The following is an 18,856-nucleotide window of genomic DNA, read 5'->3' on the forward strand; positions in this document are numbered from 1 at the left end:
ACACTATTCTGATATTTACAGCTGATTTTACTTTTTCTAATCTAGAGTAGTGCAATTATCCTACAACGATGGAACCAAATAAGTAAATACAAAACCGCTAACCTTGAATAAACTTTACATTAAACTGTGGGGCTCTGTTTACTTATATAACAAAATTCTAAATGTATCTCATTTTATTTCCCCTCCTCCTATTCTTTCATCTTTCCTGTTGGCACTAGGGGGTAATATCAGGAATAAAGTGGGCAAAATTATGACAAATTTAGTTGTCCAAAATCCCATGTCTATTATTTTTAATAGAAAGGGGGCTTTGAACCAAGGCAACTATTAAATTTAGAGCAAAAAAACTGCAGATGCCAGAAATCAGAAATATTCAGCAGATCATACAGCATCTGGGGAAAGAGAAACTGTTAAAGGTTTCAGTCAATAACCCTTAATCAGTTGTGAAGATAGGATGTTATTTCTCAAGCTCAAGCTGTTGCTCATTGTTACAATGCAGGAAGCCACAGATAGAAAGGTCACAGTAGAGGGTGGTGAATTACAGTGGCAGGCAATCAGAAGCTTGATCTCTCCTGCAAATGGAATTAGGTGATCCCTCTGTCCAAAATCCACAAGTAGGACTCTCCAGCAAACTCATCGTTCCAGCCTGCTCTTGCCCCACTGAATTTATTTCTTCTTATCTTAACTTCATCCATTCTCCTTGGTCCAATTCCTTCCTGCTTATACATGTAACTTTTGAATATTAGTCACTGACATTTTTCAATTTCCTGACCCAACAAGTTCATCTTCACCATGGACATACAATCATCCAAAACCATCCCACATTAAAAGGGTCCAAAAGCCCTTCGCTTGTTTCTTGAACAGAGACCAACCAGTTCCCTCCATTTATTTGCTTGAACTTGCCCTTACACTGCTTCTTCAATGTCACCAACTTTCTCCAGATGGGGCATGGGCATGCATAGTCTAGCTTGTCTTTTGTGAGATGCATGGAATGGTCTTTGTTTCAGAACTTTTGAGAAAACAATACAGCACAGGAACAGGCCCTTGAGTCCACGATATCTGCAATGAACACTATGCCAAAATTAAATCAAATTCCTTTTGCTTGTACATGATCCCTGACTATCCATGATCCAGCTCCCCTCATATTCATGTGTCTATCTAAAAGCATCTCAAATTAACCACAGAATCTGTTTCCACCACTACCACTGGGAACCTGTTCTAGGCACCCTCCATTATATTTTTTAAAAGTCAACTAAGTAACATAACTCTGTTCAATGCTATTCAAGAGCAAATTGATTGAGAAATACCCAGAGAAGAAATGTAGTATTTCATTTATTGAAAGAATTATGGATTGAAGAAAGTGGATTTTTGACCCAATAGTTTCTGCCAGCTGCTGAAAAAAATTTAATTTTAAATGCATCCAAGAATGTCAGTCAAGGTAACCAAAGATGATAGTCAATTCTAATAGGTAGCTGGTACCTCATGTGTTTTACACTGGTGACCAAAGATTAATTTCTTTCCAATTATGTTCTATCTCTTGCACCCTTCTGTATTTGAGTTGTCTTTAAAATCTGTATTATTTACAAATTGACATATTCTTAAATTCCCAACAATTGTGAGCAATAAAAAAATTTTGAAAAGATATAGGTGAAGGAATAATTAACAAAATATTGTTAATGAATGGAAAATGCGCCAGGATCATTGATATGAAGAGAATAAAGGAAGACCTACAGAAAACCAAGTTAATATGGAAACAATTTGATGCTATCAATCAAATATTTATACTGTCAACATGTGCTTTTAAAGTTGTATTTAAATATGTTTCAAACTTTAGTTTGAAAAAAAAGTTGTATTTAAACTTCAGTGCATCCAATGTTAGCATTATACAACATACCTTTTTTTGAAAATATATTGTAAACTTGACATTATCTTTAACCATGGAATGTGTCAAATAAAGCTCTCTTTATTGCTAAAAGTACATGATACGTTTCCCTAAGCTCATAAATCAAATTATTACACAATAAATGGGTTTGTTACATATCTGAGAAAAACCTTGCCACATTTCAAAAGACTAATTCCTTTTGAGTGTCAGATGATATCCTTATTTGTTTTGAAGAAATTTCTATTAAAAATTTTATTTATTTTAATCTCCATAAAATCTGCCTAAAGAGAACAGATATATACTATCAGACCAGTCCGTCAAACCTACAACCTTGTGCTTTGTGCATTCTTTAATGCTTTATCTTCTTTTATATCCTTTTTATATTTTTCATTCCACAAATTCAAAGTAATGTTGTGCAAAACAATAAACGTTAAATAGCTTAATAATAAAGATACACAAAAATAGCAAATGCTCTTCATCAAAAAGTCGAGCTTACCATTTTGTTTAGGACTACTGTTATCTATTTTCAAAGCTTTAGTTACATTTCCCACGAAGTGGCATTTGTTCTGAAAAAAAAATTGTACATAATGCTTCTGTGCAAAACTCCCCTCATGTATTTAAACTGCATTTACATTTCTTTTTACCCCTTACATTATTTTGACAAGAAATATTTAAGCAGTATATTTATTATACCTCTTTATTACATCAAAAAAATTCTAATTTACTTGAAGCCATCACAAAGCTGTAATATTGACACAATAACTAGTATTTTCATTCAGATTTTATCAGAAAACTCAAGGTTTCTTTCATTTTTTACCTTAATATTTAAAAAGTATGCAAATGAACAGAGATTTTAAAAAATAAAGAAAAAAACTCTGAAGTGTATTTTAGAGGAAAGGAAGGTAAAGAGAAATGGAAGGGGATTCCAGGCCTTTAGTTATATACAAATGAAGAAGGCACAGCTACAAAACAAATACATTCTGGTACAATTAAAAGTTGACTTTGAAAGCATATTGAGATCTTGAAACCATAGGGACAGAGGATATTGCAGAGGTAGTATTGCAAAGGTACAGTTTGAAACTAAAGTTGAGAATTTTTAACATCAATATTTTGCATGCAAATGTACTAGCAAAAAAGGGATAGGTTGACAGGATTGGTTCAAACAATAACTAAAATATAGAGTAAAATCTGGACCAAGCATTAACACCAACATCCAAGAATGAAGATATTAAAAAGATATTAAAATACTTTTAAAAGCGGATCAACAATAACTTACTGGTTCAGTACAATAACTTGTATTGCATTCCATGACTACATCCTCAACATCTGGGCTCCAGAAGTTATGAAACTTGAACTGGAAGCGGTTGTACAGTATTTCAGATTGACCACACTTAGCTTGGTGTGGCTCTAGATTAGTAAGGGTCAACGGCATGTCACGAGGACCAAGTCCTTTATTTAATGAATTGGTAGTATACCTTGGGATGAGGGAGCAGTTATGTTCTATTTGTTTAAACATAGCCAAAACCAGCGAAGCAGCTAAAATCTGTAAAAATATGAAATTATAATTAATGTTATGAAATGTACTAACTGATAAAACAGGCCTCCAGGTTTTATTATTTTTCTTTTAGTTTGTATCAAAGCTCAAGTACAAAAATGAAATAGTATATATGATTAAATGGATATTTTAGAGAACATATCAATAAAAAAAACTAATTTCCCTGCAAACATAAATGTTAAAAGAGACCAAAGAATGGTAGAATACAAATAAAGACATTTTCTGAACATTATGAACAATCAATTACGTCATTCTTTGCTAACTCACTGTGTATCATCCTTTCTTTCAACAAAATGTCACACACATCCCTTCAACCACATCAATCAGATGGGATTTTGAAATCAAGCTATGTATACAGAGAAAGATCGAAAAATGGATGTGGCTGTAAGTGGCTGAATTGGAATTTCACATTTGAAATGCATTTAATATAGACAACCTAAGTAATTAAAACTATCTGATTTTTATTGAATGATATTTCCTGTAAAACAAAATTATTCATATATTGGCACAGACAACTAATAATTTCATTTTATATAAACGTCAAATTAATAATACTTGAAAGCAAATAAGAGCACTATATTCTAAAATTTTATTGCAGCAAGATCTTGATTGATTGAGCAAGTGGGCAGAGGAATGGTTGATGGAATTTAATATAGATAAATGTGAAGAGTTGCATATAAGGAGGTCTAACGTGTGTCTTGACCTACACAGTGAATGGTGGGGATCTGAGGAGTGTTGAACAGCAGAGGGATCCAGGAGTTCAGGTACATAGTACCTTTAAAGAAGTGCCACAGATTCATAGGATGGCCAAAAAGGCTTTTCACGCATTGTGGTTCGGTATGCGTATAAATTGGGAGGTAATGTTGGAGTTGTACAAGATGTTGGTGAGGCTCCATTTGGAGTATATGTTTAGTTTTGGTCACTATTCTGCAGGAAATAGGTTTTCAAGCTGGAGAGGGTACTGAGAAGATTTATAATGATGTTGCCAGGATTTGGGGCCCTGAACCATCAGGAGAGGCCCTGAGCTGGCTAGGGCTTCACTCCTTGAAGTACAAGAGGATGAGGGTTGATCTCATAGAGGTATATATAAAATCATGAGAGAAATAGATCAGGAGAATGCAGAGGGTCTTTTGCCCTGGATAGTGGAATCGGTAATAATAGGATGTAGGTTTATGGTGAGTGGGGAGGGGGGGGGGGAAAGAGTGGGAAGAGATTTAATAGGAACCAGAGGGATAACTTTTTATTAAAAACACAGAGGATGGTGTGTGGTGTGTGTATGGAATGGACCACCAGAGGATGTGATTCAGGCAGTTACAATTGCAATGGTCAAGAAAAAATAGGACAGATACATGGATAGGATGGGATAGCAGTAATATGCATCAAGCAGAAGCAATTCTATCTCTTGTGGATGGGACACTTTGGTCAGCATGGTCAAGTTGGGTCAAAAATATCATTTCCAAGACTTGTGGCTCTATGTCTTATATAAGGAAGCCTATGTTCCCCTTTGAGGGCATTTTAGGGCTATTTATCATCTTAGTGTGCATCAATATTACCACTAATGCACAAGTAAAGCACCTATTAAAAAGCCACTTTGAAAATGCTTTTAAATGATTCTTCACTCATCCAAACAGGGATTAAACCAATGTACAATTAGATAAATTTGAAGATTCATGGAGGACTAGAAAAATCTACATGCAGTGCCCTCCATACGTTTGGGAAAAAAGACTTTTTTTTCCTTTATTTTCCCCTCTGCTCCAGTTTTAAATTTGTAATCATACAATTCACAAGTAATTAAAGCGTACATTCAGATTTTGTTTAAGGTTACTTAAATAAAATAATTTCAAATGAGAGCACTTGAAATGACAGCACTTTTTACTCAAAGTAACCTAATTTCAGGGCACCATAATGTTTGGTACATTTGGCTTCACAGGTGTTTGTGAGTACTCAGGCATGTTTAATTGCTTCATTAGTTCAGGTATAAAAGAGCTAGGCTTGCTTCTAAGCTTTTGATAACCTTTTGAGTCTGTAGTTGCTACTTTTCAACAGGAGGACCAGAGTTGTGCCAATGAAAGACAAAGAAGACATAAGGAGGCTAAAAAAAACAGAATAAAACTGTAAGAGACATCACCCAAATTTTAGGATTACCAAAATTAACAGTTTGGAACATCATTAAGAAGAAAAAGTGTACTGATAAGCTTAGTCATTGCAAAGGGACTGGTATTTCCAGAAAGACTTCCACTGCTGATAGCAGAAGAATTCTCATCATAATCCCCAAACATATGTTGAACAGATCAGAAATGCTCTTCAGGAGGCAGGTGTAGATATCTAAATGACTACTATCTGCAGGTGACTTCTTGAACAGAAATTCAGAAGCTATGTTGCAAGATGCAAACCATGGAAAAAGTGATATGCTTTGAATCTTGGGCAGAACTTATACTTTTCCACACTTTGCTCTTGTCATCACAAGACCTTTTTTTCCAGAATTCTGCAGGGTCTTTTAAAAATACCTATTGGAAAACTGTAAGCTGGCTATCCTTTCTATGGCTAACTAGTGGTTTGCATCTTGCATCTCTGCATGTCTCTACATGGTCTTCTGTAGACAGTAGGTTTTTTTTTTGTTTTTTTTAAACTTTATTTATTTGAAGAATCATTAATAGTAATACAAAGTACATTCCATAAAGAAAATTTTATGAGTATGTATTTAAAAACTTAATGTAATTTTTTCCATAATAATACAAGCTTTCAATTCATTTTGCCATCACATTATATTAATCACTATATTATCTTTCCATGTACTTGCTACACATTTTTGAGCTACAGACAATGCTAAATATATAAATGCAATTTGAAATTTATCCAACCCTAATCCTCTTAAAGGAATCATATAACCCATTAAAAAAATAGATGGATCTAATGGTAACTTAAAATTATATAATTTTTCCAATATTAACTTAATTTCATCCCAGAATGGTTGTACATGCACACAAGACCAATCAGCATGTAAAAAAAAGTTCCAGAACATACACATCTAAAACAAGAATCCAAATTACTAAAACCATATTTTTTCAGTTTCTATGGTGTTAAATACAATTGATGTAAAAAATTATAATTAACCATTCCATACCATACATTCATCATTTTAGTAACACTATCATGACACGTATCTGCCCAGTAATCTTCAGGAAAAACAAAAGCTAAATAATTTTCCCATTTAAGCTTAGATTTCTCCCATTCCAACTTATCCATATTGTCTTGTAATACTTGATACATAACAGAAATATAACCCCTTTTTGGTATAGAAGAAATCAAAGACTTGAATTCCGTCAATACAGGTAAAATCATCTCTTTACCATACATATTTTTCATCAAAGATCAAAGTTGATAATAAACAAATAAAGAATTTTCAGCAATATCAAAACACTCTTTCAATTGATTGAAAGAAACTGACCTTCTACAAAACAATCCTGTAATGTTTTTATACCCTTAAAATCCCAACTCTTTAAATGACTATTAAAAATTGAAAAATAAATAAGCTGATTATATAATTGACAATTTACGTTTTGATCCTAAAATCTTAGTTTTAAAAAATCCATAATTTTAATAAATGTTTTAATATTGGCATATTATAATCCCTCAACAAATTTACATTCCATCAAAATATAAATTGATACACCTCAACTTCAGGAATACATGCCATCTCAACTTTTGCCCAACTTGGGGGATGGTCCAAATCCATCAATCTACTAATAAATTTCAACTGGGCTGCTCATAATAATTTTGAAAATGAAGTAATTGAAGCCCACCTAATGCATACTTCCAAGTAAGTTTATTTAATGCTACCTGTGGTAGTTTACCTTTCCATAAAAATTCTCTCATAACTTTATTTAAATCCTGAATGAAACTCATTGAGAGAGAACCCGGTATTGATTGAAATAAATATTGAATACGAGAAAAAATATTAATCTTAATACATTAACTCGACCAATTAAAGTTAATGGAAAATCTTTCCACTTAATTAGATCTGCTTTAATCTTTTTTAATAATGGAACATAATTTAACTTATATAAAGATTGATACTCAGTATTTACAATTATTCATAAATATTTAATTTTATCAGACCATTTCAATTTTATAATATTTTTTATACTTTGAGTAATCTCCTTCTCCAACTGGTAAAATTTAACTTTTATCCCAGTTAACTTTATATCGAGATAATGTTCCATATTGTAATAAACATTCCCATAAATGTGGCAATGATTGTTCTGGGTTTGTTAAATATATCAAAACATCATCTGCAAACAAATTAATCTTATGCTCTTCATCCATAACTCGCATCCCTCTTATCTGTTCATTCTGTCTTATTGTTTGAGCTAATGGTTCAATAGCCAATGCAAACAGGGCTGGTGACAATGGACAGCCTTGTCGAGTTGAATGTGTCAATTTAAATGATAATGAAACTTGACCATTTGTCACCACCCTGGCAGTCAGGTTCGTATATAAAGCTTTAACCCAACCAATAAAAAAAGGGCTGAATTTAAACTTCTCCAGTACTTTAAATTAAAAAATCCCATTCAAATCTATTAAAGGCTTTTTCCACATCAAGCTGCTGTCGATATGCATTGACCAAACTAATCAATCAAAGAATATTATCTGAAGAATTTTGATTTTTAATAAAACCTGTTTGATCAACATGTATCAATTTAGGTAAATACTTAGCAAGTCGATTTGCTAACATTTTTGCTATTATTTTATAATCAACATTCAATAAAAAATAGGTCTATACGAAGACACTTTCAACGGGTCTCTATCTTTTTTTGGGACTACAGTAATTAAAGCACTAGAACAAGATTCTGGTAACTCATACCTTTCAGTCACTTGTTGTAATACCTCCCCAAACACCGAAGATAAATCTTCATAAAAAGATTTATAAAATTCCACCGAAAACCCATCATCACCTGGTGACTTCCCATTGGGCATTTCCAACATAGCCAAATCCATAATATCCTTCTCTTCTAATGCTGATAACATTAACTTAGATAAAAAAGAATCAATAGAACCATTATCCTGTTTCCCCTCAGAAGTATATAATTTTTAATAAAATAAATAGAACTGGCCATTAATTTCCTGAGGTTTATAGGTTTATATTAATTCTTTTTTTGCAGCATTAATAATCCATGAAACCTGTTCCTCCTTTAACTGCCATGTAGGTACTTTATGTGCCCTCTCACCCAACTCATAATAACGCTGCTTAGATCGATTAATTAAACATTCAAATTGATAAGAATGCAACGTATTATAACGCAGTTTCAATTTAGTCAAAGCCACTTTTTTTTAACCTTCTGTCACTTCCTTCTGACATTCCTTCTCCAATTCATCAATTTGCTTTTCTAATTCAAAGCTCTCAACCACATACTGTTTCTTAACTTTAGTGGTATAACTAATAATCTGTCCTCTTAAATAAGCTTTTAACGCATCCCATAACACAAAATGACTTTTTACTGAATTAGCATTTTCAGACAAGAAAAAGGTAACTTGTTCTTTAACAAAAATAACAAACTCTGATTTTTACAACAACATTGTGTTAAATCTCCATCTATAAGATGAACGTACCACTTCTGAACTTACATAAGAAAAAAATAATAAAGAGATCTGATATAATCCTGATTTTATATTCTGCCTGTGATACTCTTCCTTGTAAATGTGCCGATACTAAAAAAAAACTATTCTAGAAAATGAATCATGTCGAGACGAATAAAAAGAAAAATCCTTCTCTGTAGGATTAACCTTTCTCCAAATATCCACCAAATTTAAATCTTTCATCAAGGCCCCAATTTGTATTGCCATCTTTGATTTCTTTATACTTTTTGGGGATCTGTCCAACAAATGATCCAAGATACAATTAAAATCTCCCCCAACTAAAATATTTTCATTAGCTTGATTTAATAACAAAAAAGCATCTGAAATAAAACACTCATCATCCACATTTAATGCATAAATATTAAGCAAAGTCCAAAATTCAGTAAAAATTTTACAATTCACCTTTAAAACCCTTCCAGCATTCCCTTCCATAGTTTGCAATCCAAAAGACAAATTCTTATGAATTAGAATTGCTACACCCCTTGCCTTAAGAATTAAATGAATAAAAAAAAACATGCCCAACCCAATCTCTCTTCAATTTCAAATGTCCTTTTTCAGTCAAATGTGTTTCTTGTAAAAAGGCAATATCAATTTTCATTTTCTTGATATAAGCCAAAACTCGCTTTCCCTTAATCGGATTATTCAACCCTTGAACATTAAAAGTTGCAAATTTCAAACTAGACATCTTTACACACTAACAATATAGTCACTTACTACAAAATATCGGTCCCCTTGTAATAAATGAAAACCACTCTCCCTCCCCTAAATATTTTTTTTTTAAAGAAAATATATATAGAAAAAATTTTAATTATTTCCCCCCCCCAAAAAAAAGAAACACTACGCAAAGGTAGTAACACCCTAAAAAACTGGGTGTGGTAAACCCCACTAGTGGCAGATGACTATCAAAGATTTCAGTGCTGTCCATCCCCCCCAGCCAGAAATACATCATTCATATTAATACAATTCAATACTGTAAATATATTCAACCCAATGACTCCATTCCCAATGATTGTTCCGGATCTTCAATGTCAATATGACTTTGTGTTAAAACCTCTTTCTTTCCATTTTTCCCATTCTGCCCATTTCCATTTCCATTTGCCCTCTTTTTGGGTGACGATGGCGAAACTCTTCCATGTCCTCGAAAATCCAGTAATGAATTAGCAAAAACTAATGCACCATGATCATTCTCAAAAAATTGAGATTGAAAGTTACCATAAAAGACCTTTAACACAGCAGGATATCAAAAAGCAAATTTATAACCCTTCTGCCACAGTACTTCTTTAGCCGAATTAAATTCCCGTCGTCGCCTAATAATTTCTTGACTCAAATCAGCATTAAAAAAATGCTCTGTTATTTTGAGTCATCATTGGAGATTGACTTTGTCGGGCCTTCTGTACCACCAACCATTTCTCTGTCTTGATAGTTCAGACACCGAACTAAGACCACTCATGGTGGGGTTGTCCCAGTAACGGTTTCTTTCGTAACGCTCTATGTGCCCTCTCCAATACTAAACTTCCCGAGAAAAACTCTTTACCCAACACCTCGGGAATCCAACTCTTGAAAAATTTTATTGGATCAGACCCTTCAATGTCTTCTGGAAGACCCACTATTTTCACATTATTTCTCTGACTTTGATTTTCCAATGAGTCAATTTTTTTCAGTAAGTCTTTCTTCTGGATTCCCCAATCCACAAACGAATCTTCCACTTTCTCTATTTTTTCCTTATTAAGTACAATTTAAATTTTACATTCAGAAAAAGCTGTTTCAATTTAAAACAAATTTCTTGGACTGTATCCACCGATTTAATACATTAACTGACATCACTCTTAAGTGTAAATATAATCTTCAGACATATTAGATATATCTTCAGACATATTAGATATTTTAGTTGTCGCATCCAAAAATCCTTGAGTCATTTGTTTAGACATATTGTCCATATGATAAGCAATCCCTTCCAAAACTGTACAGACTCCACTCCAGGTTCCAGTTCTACATCTTGAGGCCTACCTTCTCTAGACTCCACCTCCAATTGTTCCTGTGAACTGCTCATTAAAGGTAAGTCTTCTTCTTCTTCTTCCAACATTGTCAGGCCCTTCCCGGTGCGGCTGTGAGTTTGCACACCCGACAGCCCACACACGGTCCAGTAGTTCACGGACCTGGAGGCACCACGCATGCCCGGCAAGGTCAGGGACCACGCAGAGGCAGTTTCCAACACCATTCTGCATGTCCCTGGTTCACCCAATGGCATCCCGGGTTCAAGAGCCCTTATCTCAGCCAGGTTGCCCGCGCATCCAACATCGCGAACCAACTCTGGCCGAGCTCGTCAACATCCCGGCGCCATCTTGTGGAGACAAGGTCGGCGCCGGTGTAATACTCAGACTGGCAGGAGTTCTCTGAGCCTTGGAGGTTCCAAACAACAATTCCGTGGCTTCAAATGGACAGGTAGGCCTCAATTCTTCAGCACTTTTAAAAGGTAGTTTCTTCTGTAATTGAGCTTTCATATTTTTTAACATTAGTTGCCATTGTGACCTACTAATGTTCCCAAAAATACAAATACAACTGTTATTCACTTAGATAAAGTTTAAAGACGGGTGCTTAAAAAACTGGCTGAGGAGGAGTAGGATTGCATGTCTGCCCTCTATGCCATCTTGCCACAACCCCCGTAGACAGTAGTCATTGACATATCCACACCTGCCTCTTGAAGAGTATTTCTGATCTATTGGACATAGGTTTGGGGATTTTTCTTCATTATGATGAGAATTCATCTTTCATCAGCATTGGAGGACTTCCTTAGAATACCAGTCTCTTTGTGATTACTGAGCTCACCATAGAGCACTGCAGCACAGAAACAGGCCCCTTTGGCCATTCTTGTCTCTTTCTTCTTAACGATGTTCCACACTGTTGATTTTGGTAATCCTAACATTTGGGTAATGTCTCTTGCTGTTTTATTCTTGGTTTCAGCCTCATAATGGTTTCTTTGACTTTCAGTAGCATACCTTTGGTCCTCATGTTGAAAAATGGCAACTCGACTCCAAAGGTGATCAAAAGCTTAAAAGCAAGCCTACCTTTCATACCTGCACCAGTGAAATAATTAAACATACCTGAGTATTGACAAACACCTGTGAAGTCAAATTTCCCAAACATTATGATGTCCTGAAATGAGGTGATTATGTAATGTAATTGCTACACGGTCAAACCAAAATGTATACAAATAATCTTGAATAAGATCTGGAATGTCCACTTTAATTACATGTGAAATGTACGATTACAAATTTAAAATTGTGGAACACAGGGGCAATTAAAGGAAAAAAGTGTTATTGTCCCAAACATTACAGAGAGCACTGTAGTTGTTTATTAATGCTTTGTAATTCTTTATTATATCTTTACTATTTTTAATGTTTCTAAATATCAGAAGCATTGAAAAAATTTAACTGCTTTGACAAAGGTATATCTGTGGGAAGAGCTTTGTTATTTGTCAGAAGCCTAAAAAGGAGTTTCTTGGATAGAGCTTTCTCTGGCCCACTCTCACCAGGCTTCAAGACAATCTAGGCCACCTGAGACCATCTCTAGGATTCAGAAAGTGGCAAATAAGGAGGAATGGAATGTAATGCGCATCGAAAGAACCAAAAACTTGTTGATCCAAACCAAGGCTTTTATTAACTAAAAGACTGGAACATATCACAAGTAGGTCAACCAGTCCAGAATGACCTGGTCTGGCTAGGAGCAATCCTTTAAGACTTGCCAGTAGGTGTGGCTACACTCTCAGCCAATCACAGTCATCCTACACTACCATCTGTACATATACACATTGGTGATAGAATCTGTACTATCACATGGGAATGCTGGCAATGGGCCTTACTCAGGACAATCCAGATAAATAAGACAAATACTACCTGCAAGTTGGATGAAAGATGTGAAACAGTAATTAATAAAGTGGAAGTTACCTGAAGTCTTTTTAGGCTCTGTGCTAAACTCTTAGGTAAATTTTATGTTTATATCATCAAAACATAACAAAGGTAATTGAATATTGTATTCAATTCTTTCACATTATGTAATTCCAGACATAGAATTCACAGGGTGCTCTGACCAAGCCTCCCACTATTTGAATAGCTCTGGTGCTGAGAATATAATACTTGAAGATTAATTAGAAACATTCAGACTTTACTGTGTGCAAAGGAAACATCTGAGAGAAATTACAGGTAAATTCTTGGGGTGGTGGTGGAGGCTGGTACTATAAGAACATTCAAAAGACTCCTTGATAGGCACATGGATGTATGAAAAATAGAGGGTGTGGTAGGGAAGGATTAGATTGTTATGATTTACATTGCAAGGTTTACACGTCGGCATATTTCATGGGTTGGCAGGCCTGTACTGTGTTGTAATGTTCTACATTCTAAATATTACAGACTCATAATTCCTGATAGAAGCACAAATATGACAAATCACATAACATATTTTTAATCAAGGTATTTAAAGGTAAATAAATATAAGAACTACCAGTCACAATCAGGTAAAAGTTAAATATTTTTTTTAAAATCAGTGTACCTCTCCATAAACAGTTGTGCAGTTGTAAAGCTTTGAGGATGGCTTTTTAAAGTTAGGAAGCTTGTGAATTCTAATGTATCTTCCGTCATTAATACTGTTTAGCTTAAGGATATCACAAATTGTTTGTACACGTGGACAAATTATCTGTTTAGAAGAGAATATAACATGTAAATCACAACGAACAGAAATTTATTATGAATTGGAATGTCAATTTCGTTTAAAAATCAAAGTAACGCGAAGGCAGCATATCAATGTCTTTTATAAAAAAAAGTCTGACAAGATTTAGTTTGCCATCAAATACTCTATCAAATTGCAACAGGTGTACTGTGAAAAGCATACTGACCATTTGCATCATGGTCTGCTTTGATAACTCAAGTGCCCAGGAATGCAGAAGACTGCAGAAAGTGGGAAAGCTGGCTAAGTCTATCACATGCACCAACATGATAACGAAGACATTTATGTGAGATGTTGCTTCAAGACAGCAGCCAACATAAAGAACTACCATCACCTCCTCTCGTTTTGCTACCTTCAGGTAGAAGGTCTGAAGTCCAGTGCCTCTAGGTTCAAGAGCAGTTTTTATCCAACAGCTGTCAGACCTTTGAACCTCTATAGTCTATAGTAGACTAACTATATACCCTGGGACAACTAAATGATCTGTTTACTCTATTGAGGTATCAGTTTTTTTCTTGCACTAAATGCAGCTATGAATAATTATCTATCAATCTGTATATATTTATTATCTTTATTTCTGTCTTAATATATAGTGTAATTTAATGTTTATTAGTTAATGTTTATTATTGAAGTCTGTATATCTTGTGTACTTGTTTGGCTGCAGCAAGAAAGAATTTTGTTGCATCTGTACATTGTGCTTACATATATGACGATAAAGTCTCATTATTCATTAACTCGTGAACAAAATGTTGTGCCAGCTAGATGAGTAGTCAGATAATAATTATTAATAAATAAAAAACACTTTTATTTATCCTTTTTTATGATGCAGGACACCTTAAAGTACTCTGCAGCAACTTGAATATTTAAATATAGCTCCCATCTATGGTCAATGATGGAACTTATTGCAGATAACTCATTGCATACAGCAAGATCCCACAAATGCAATGAGATAACTGACCAAATAATCAGTTTCAGGGACATTGGTTGACAGATAAACATTAACTCTGCTCTTCTTCAAATACATTGTATAGTATTAGCTTTTTAAGTCCATCTCTGAATTTAGCTGGCTAAAGTCTCATCACGTAGCTGGCTCCTGAGTGTGCAGCTTCCAATCTACCTTAAATTCAGTAATCAAATCTCTGGGTTGAGACTTGAAAACACAGCTTCCAAATTCAGAACTGAAAGTGTTACAACCTACAAGACAAGGAATACAATAATAGGCTAGTCAAGATGATAAATCCCGATTTAGCCATTCCCCAATGGAATAAGCAGCATTAAGTATGAAAACGTGTGTAAAATTTTCTCAACTTTTGCTGGTGTGTTAAAAACTCAGTGGACGGCTGACTATTTTCATGGTTTCACCACTTAGAAATTTAGTAAGTCTAAAATCCAAAGCCCTGATACACTTTTGCATCAGCATTACACTAGGAAAGACTTTTCTTTCATTTGTTGCACCAGAACATAAGACAAGTGGCAAGTCTGGGGCTGGGCCAATCAGGTCATGGGGCTGAGGGATGAGTGGTTATACATCAGAAGGATAGATTAAAATGAGATTCAGCAGCACATAATATGTGTCAATGAGGTCAATGAACCATCCCCCCTCTCATTCAGAAGCTGTAGGATCATGGGTGGTATTGACAGTAGTGGTATTGAAAGAAATATCAGTGTAAGTTGGAAAGAGCATCAGTTGCAAGTTATTTGTGTTGGTGGGATCAACAGTTGCTGGTCAGGATGAGAGGGGAGCTCGTGTTGATTGATGACTACGATGGGGTGGGGGTTAGGTAAATGTCATGAAATTGAGATTTTGTGGGATTTGGTAACTTTGAGAAGGATGGGAAGCTTGAAGAAGGTATGCAGTTTTCTTGAGACAGCAATGCACTTTGGATCAAAAATTCTCAAGATCTATCAAAGGTATACTAAGCAAACATTGCACTAGAATAGTACAAAATGGAAAGAAAGCTACACATCTAAGCAAGCATGATATGTAACAAGATGTTTCTGATCAAATTTCTGTAGTCATAAGGTTTAACCTGAAGAACCATGTAATTGTATCCTACTTCAGAAAATTGTAAATTTAGACATACACCACAGTTACAGGCTATTTCGGCCCATGAGTCCATGCTGGCCAATTTACACCCAACTAACCTACACCCCAGTACATTTGAATGATGGGCGGAAACTGGAGCCCCTGGGAAAAACCTACATAGACACAGGGAGAATGTACAAACTCCTTACAGATAGCGCAGGATTTTAACCCCGTATCCGATCACTGGTGCTGTAAAGGCGTTGCACTAACTACTATGCCAACCGTGTTGCCCAAAATGTAAGTTTTCATGTGTGGAGTGCTGAAAAAGTAATGCCATGTGAGCAAATATTTAATAAAGTTTTAGTACAAAGGTATTTGTGACAAGTATGGCATAACTTCATGGCCATCTGATTAATGACTGCTATCACATTCCATTTTGAAGACACAACATTCTGCAACTTACTCCATATATGCATGAAAGCTACAAATTAATTAGCATGTATTTTCAGTAAATGATAGTTACCAAGAGCTGCAAATAGTGACAATTGTTTACCTACAACCAACACTTCCAACAGAGTCTTGAAAAGGAATAATTTTTTTCTCTACTATTTGTCAGCGTGCCTGTAACATATTCTATAATGTTTGTGGAACAGCATTTGAAAAATTGTGATAGCTACTCTCACTGATTATAGTGCAATTTTTCCACTATGGTGGACAATTGTACACAAGGTGCTCAAGACAAGATTTTAGAATTATATGACACGAGTTTAGGACTTCCCACTTACAACTGAGACTTTTTTCAATACCACTGCTGTAAACATCACTAATGATACTATTTAACAAGAGTTTCGGACTTGGAATGATCCACAGGCGGTCTGACCTGCTGAGTGTTTCGAGCATTTTCTGTTTTCTTTAATTCAGATTTTCCACCACCTGTTAGAACCATTTTCATTTAGAACCATTCCAACTTTTCCTTCATTTTTAAGGCAGAGGAGCATTTTGGTTGCAGCTAATGATTTATTTATTGCTAAATTTTGTTGATAGTATTACAGTAATCTAATGTGCAAGTTGAATTCAGGATTATTTACAATGTTTGTACTCAGCAATGAATATCTATTTTCATTAGAAAAACTAGTTCAAAATATTACTTACATCATGAATTATTTCATCTCCATTGTATAACTTTACTTTTAGCTGTGTGGAAAATAATATTTTATTAGTTGATTTTCTCATTGCAGCTATTAGAACATTTGATAATAAGCATTACTAGGTCAGTGAGATGGCCATTTATTCATGTATTTTCACTTATTTAGCACTTCGTTTTCCTCCTAATCTTTAGTGATCTTCTGATGGCACCAACGTATTTCACTGCTATTTAATAAACTTGAACAACCTCATTTCCCTTCATCATGTGATTTCTGCTGGATTATTATTTATCCATGGCAGGGTAAGGAGGGTGGGAGACAGTGGGGAAAAAAAGCAACCAAAGCCAAACCAATTATTGCTTTTGGATAATGTTGCTTAATAAAGACTGCAACAGGGTTATGAGAACACTGCTTAATTTTTTACAAACATTCAACAACTCAAAGATGCTGACGCTAATTATAGTTGAAACTATCGAGTTCAGCATTCTGTATTCCCATAATCCAGCCTGCTTTGAATCTGCAGTACATGTCTATACTAATTGACTAATGGACTACAAGTTAAAGGTGGAAATAGAAAAGGCGTGTCAGAAGGAAAATGTCAAAATAATTATGGGGGAGTTTATCATGAAAGGTGATTGGGAAAATCAGGAAGGTACTAGATTGCAAGGAGAGAGAGAATGCCTATGGGATGGCATTTTGGAGCAGCTTGTCGATAAACTCACCAGGAGGTCAGTGGTTTTGGATTGGGTGATGTGTAATGAACCTGAGGTGATTAGGGAATTAAAGGTAATGGAACTCTTCAGAAATTGTGATCATAACATGACAGAGTTCAGTTTCAAATTTGAAAAGGAAAAGCTGATATCAAGTGTGTCAATATTTCAGTGGAACAAAGGAAATTACAGTGTTATGAGAGAGAAACTGGTCCAATTTGACTGGAAAAGTAATCTAGATGGAGGGAATGAAAAAAGGCACCAATGTGGCTAACAAGAGAGGTTAAGGGAGCAAAAGGGAGAACATACATGGAAGCAAAAAAATGGTGGAAAAACAGAGGACAGGGAAACTTTAAATACTTAGAAAGAAACTAAGTTAGTTAGGAAAGAAAAGATGAATTATGAAAGGAAGTTGGGAAATAACATACAAAAGGATTCCAAGAGTTTTTTTTTAATATATAAAGAGTAAACGAGAGACACAGGTAGAAACAATTGAATGATGCTGGAGATAAAGGGTAAGAGATGGCAGAGGAACTAACAGTATTTTGGGTCAGTCTTCACTGAGGAAGACCATAGCAATATACCTGATAGTCAGAGGTCTCAGGGAATAGAATTAAGTACAGTCAGGATTACTAGAGAGATAGTGCTTAGTAAACTGAATGGACTAAAGATAAACAAGTCTCCCAGATCGGATGAGGTGCACCCAGAGGTTCTGAAGGAGATGGCTTTGGAAATTGTGGAGGCGTTGGAATTGATTTTCCAGAAATCAATAGACTCTGGCATGGTTCCGGAGGATTGGAAGGCCGCCAATGTAGTTCCACTGTTTAAGAAAGGAGGGAGGAAGGAAAAGGTAAATTATAGACATATTAGTCTGACATCGGTTGTTAGAAAGTTATTGGAGTCGATTCTCAAGGATGAGGTTATGAAATACCTTGAGGTGCATGGCATGATAGGTCCAAGTTTCATGAAGGGAAGATCCTGATTGACCAACCTAATGAAATCTTTAAAGGAAATCACAAGTAGATGGACAAGGGAGAGGCTGTGGATGTTGTGTATTTGAATTTTCAAAAGGCCTTCAATAAGGTTCCACATTAGAGGCTACTTAATAGGATGAGAGCCCATGGATTACAGGAAAGAGATTGGTTAGAGCATTGACTGATAGGCAGAAAGCAAAGGGTGGAAATAAAG

General features: G+C 35.0%; 1 protein-coding gene across 8 annotated transcripts in view; it reads right to left on the bottom strand.

The window, feature by feature from the left end:
- The window catches only part of LOC138736713 (transforming growth factor beta receptor type 3-like), a 130,666-nt gene that overhangs the window by 30,705 nt on the left and 81,105 nt on the right, over positions 1-18,856 (bottom strand). For all 8 annotated transcript variants that reach the window (XM_069886690.1, XM_069886678.1, XM_069886646.1 and 5 more), the window contains 4 exons: positions 16,966-17,007; positions 13,617-13,760; positions 3,156-3,422; positions 2,376-2,445 (listed from right to left, as the gene is read on the bottom strand). In XM_069886690.1, the coding sequence (XP_069742791.1) occupies positions 2,376-2,445; positions 3,156-3,422; positions 13,617-13,760; positions 16,966-17,007 (523 nt within the window). The remainder of the gene's footprint in view (positions 1-2,375; positions 2,446-3,155; positions 3,423-13,616; positions 13,761-16,965; positions 17,008-18,856) is intronic.

The sequence above is a fragment of the Narcine bancroftii genome, chromosome 1, assembly GCF_036971445.1.
Source record: "Narcine bancroftii isolate sNarBan1 chromosome 1, sNarBan1.hap1, whole genome shotgun sequence".
Classification (NCBI taxonomy): domain Eukaryota; kingdom Metazoa; phylum Chordata; class Chondrichthyes; order Torpediniformes; family Narcinidae; genus Narcine; species Narcine bancroftii.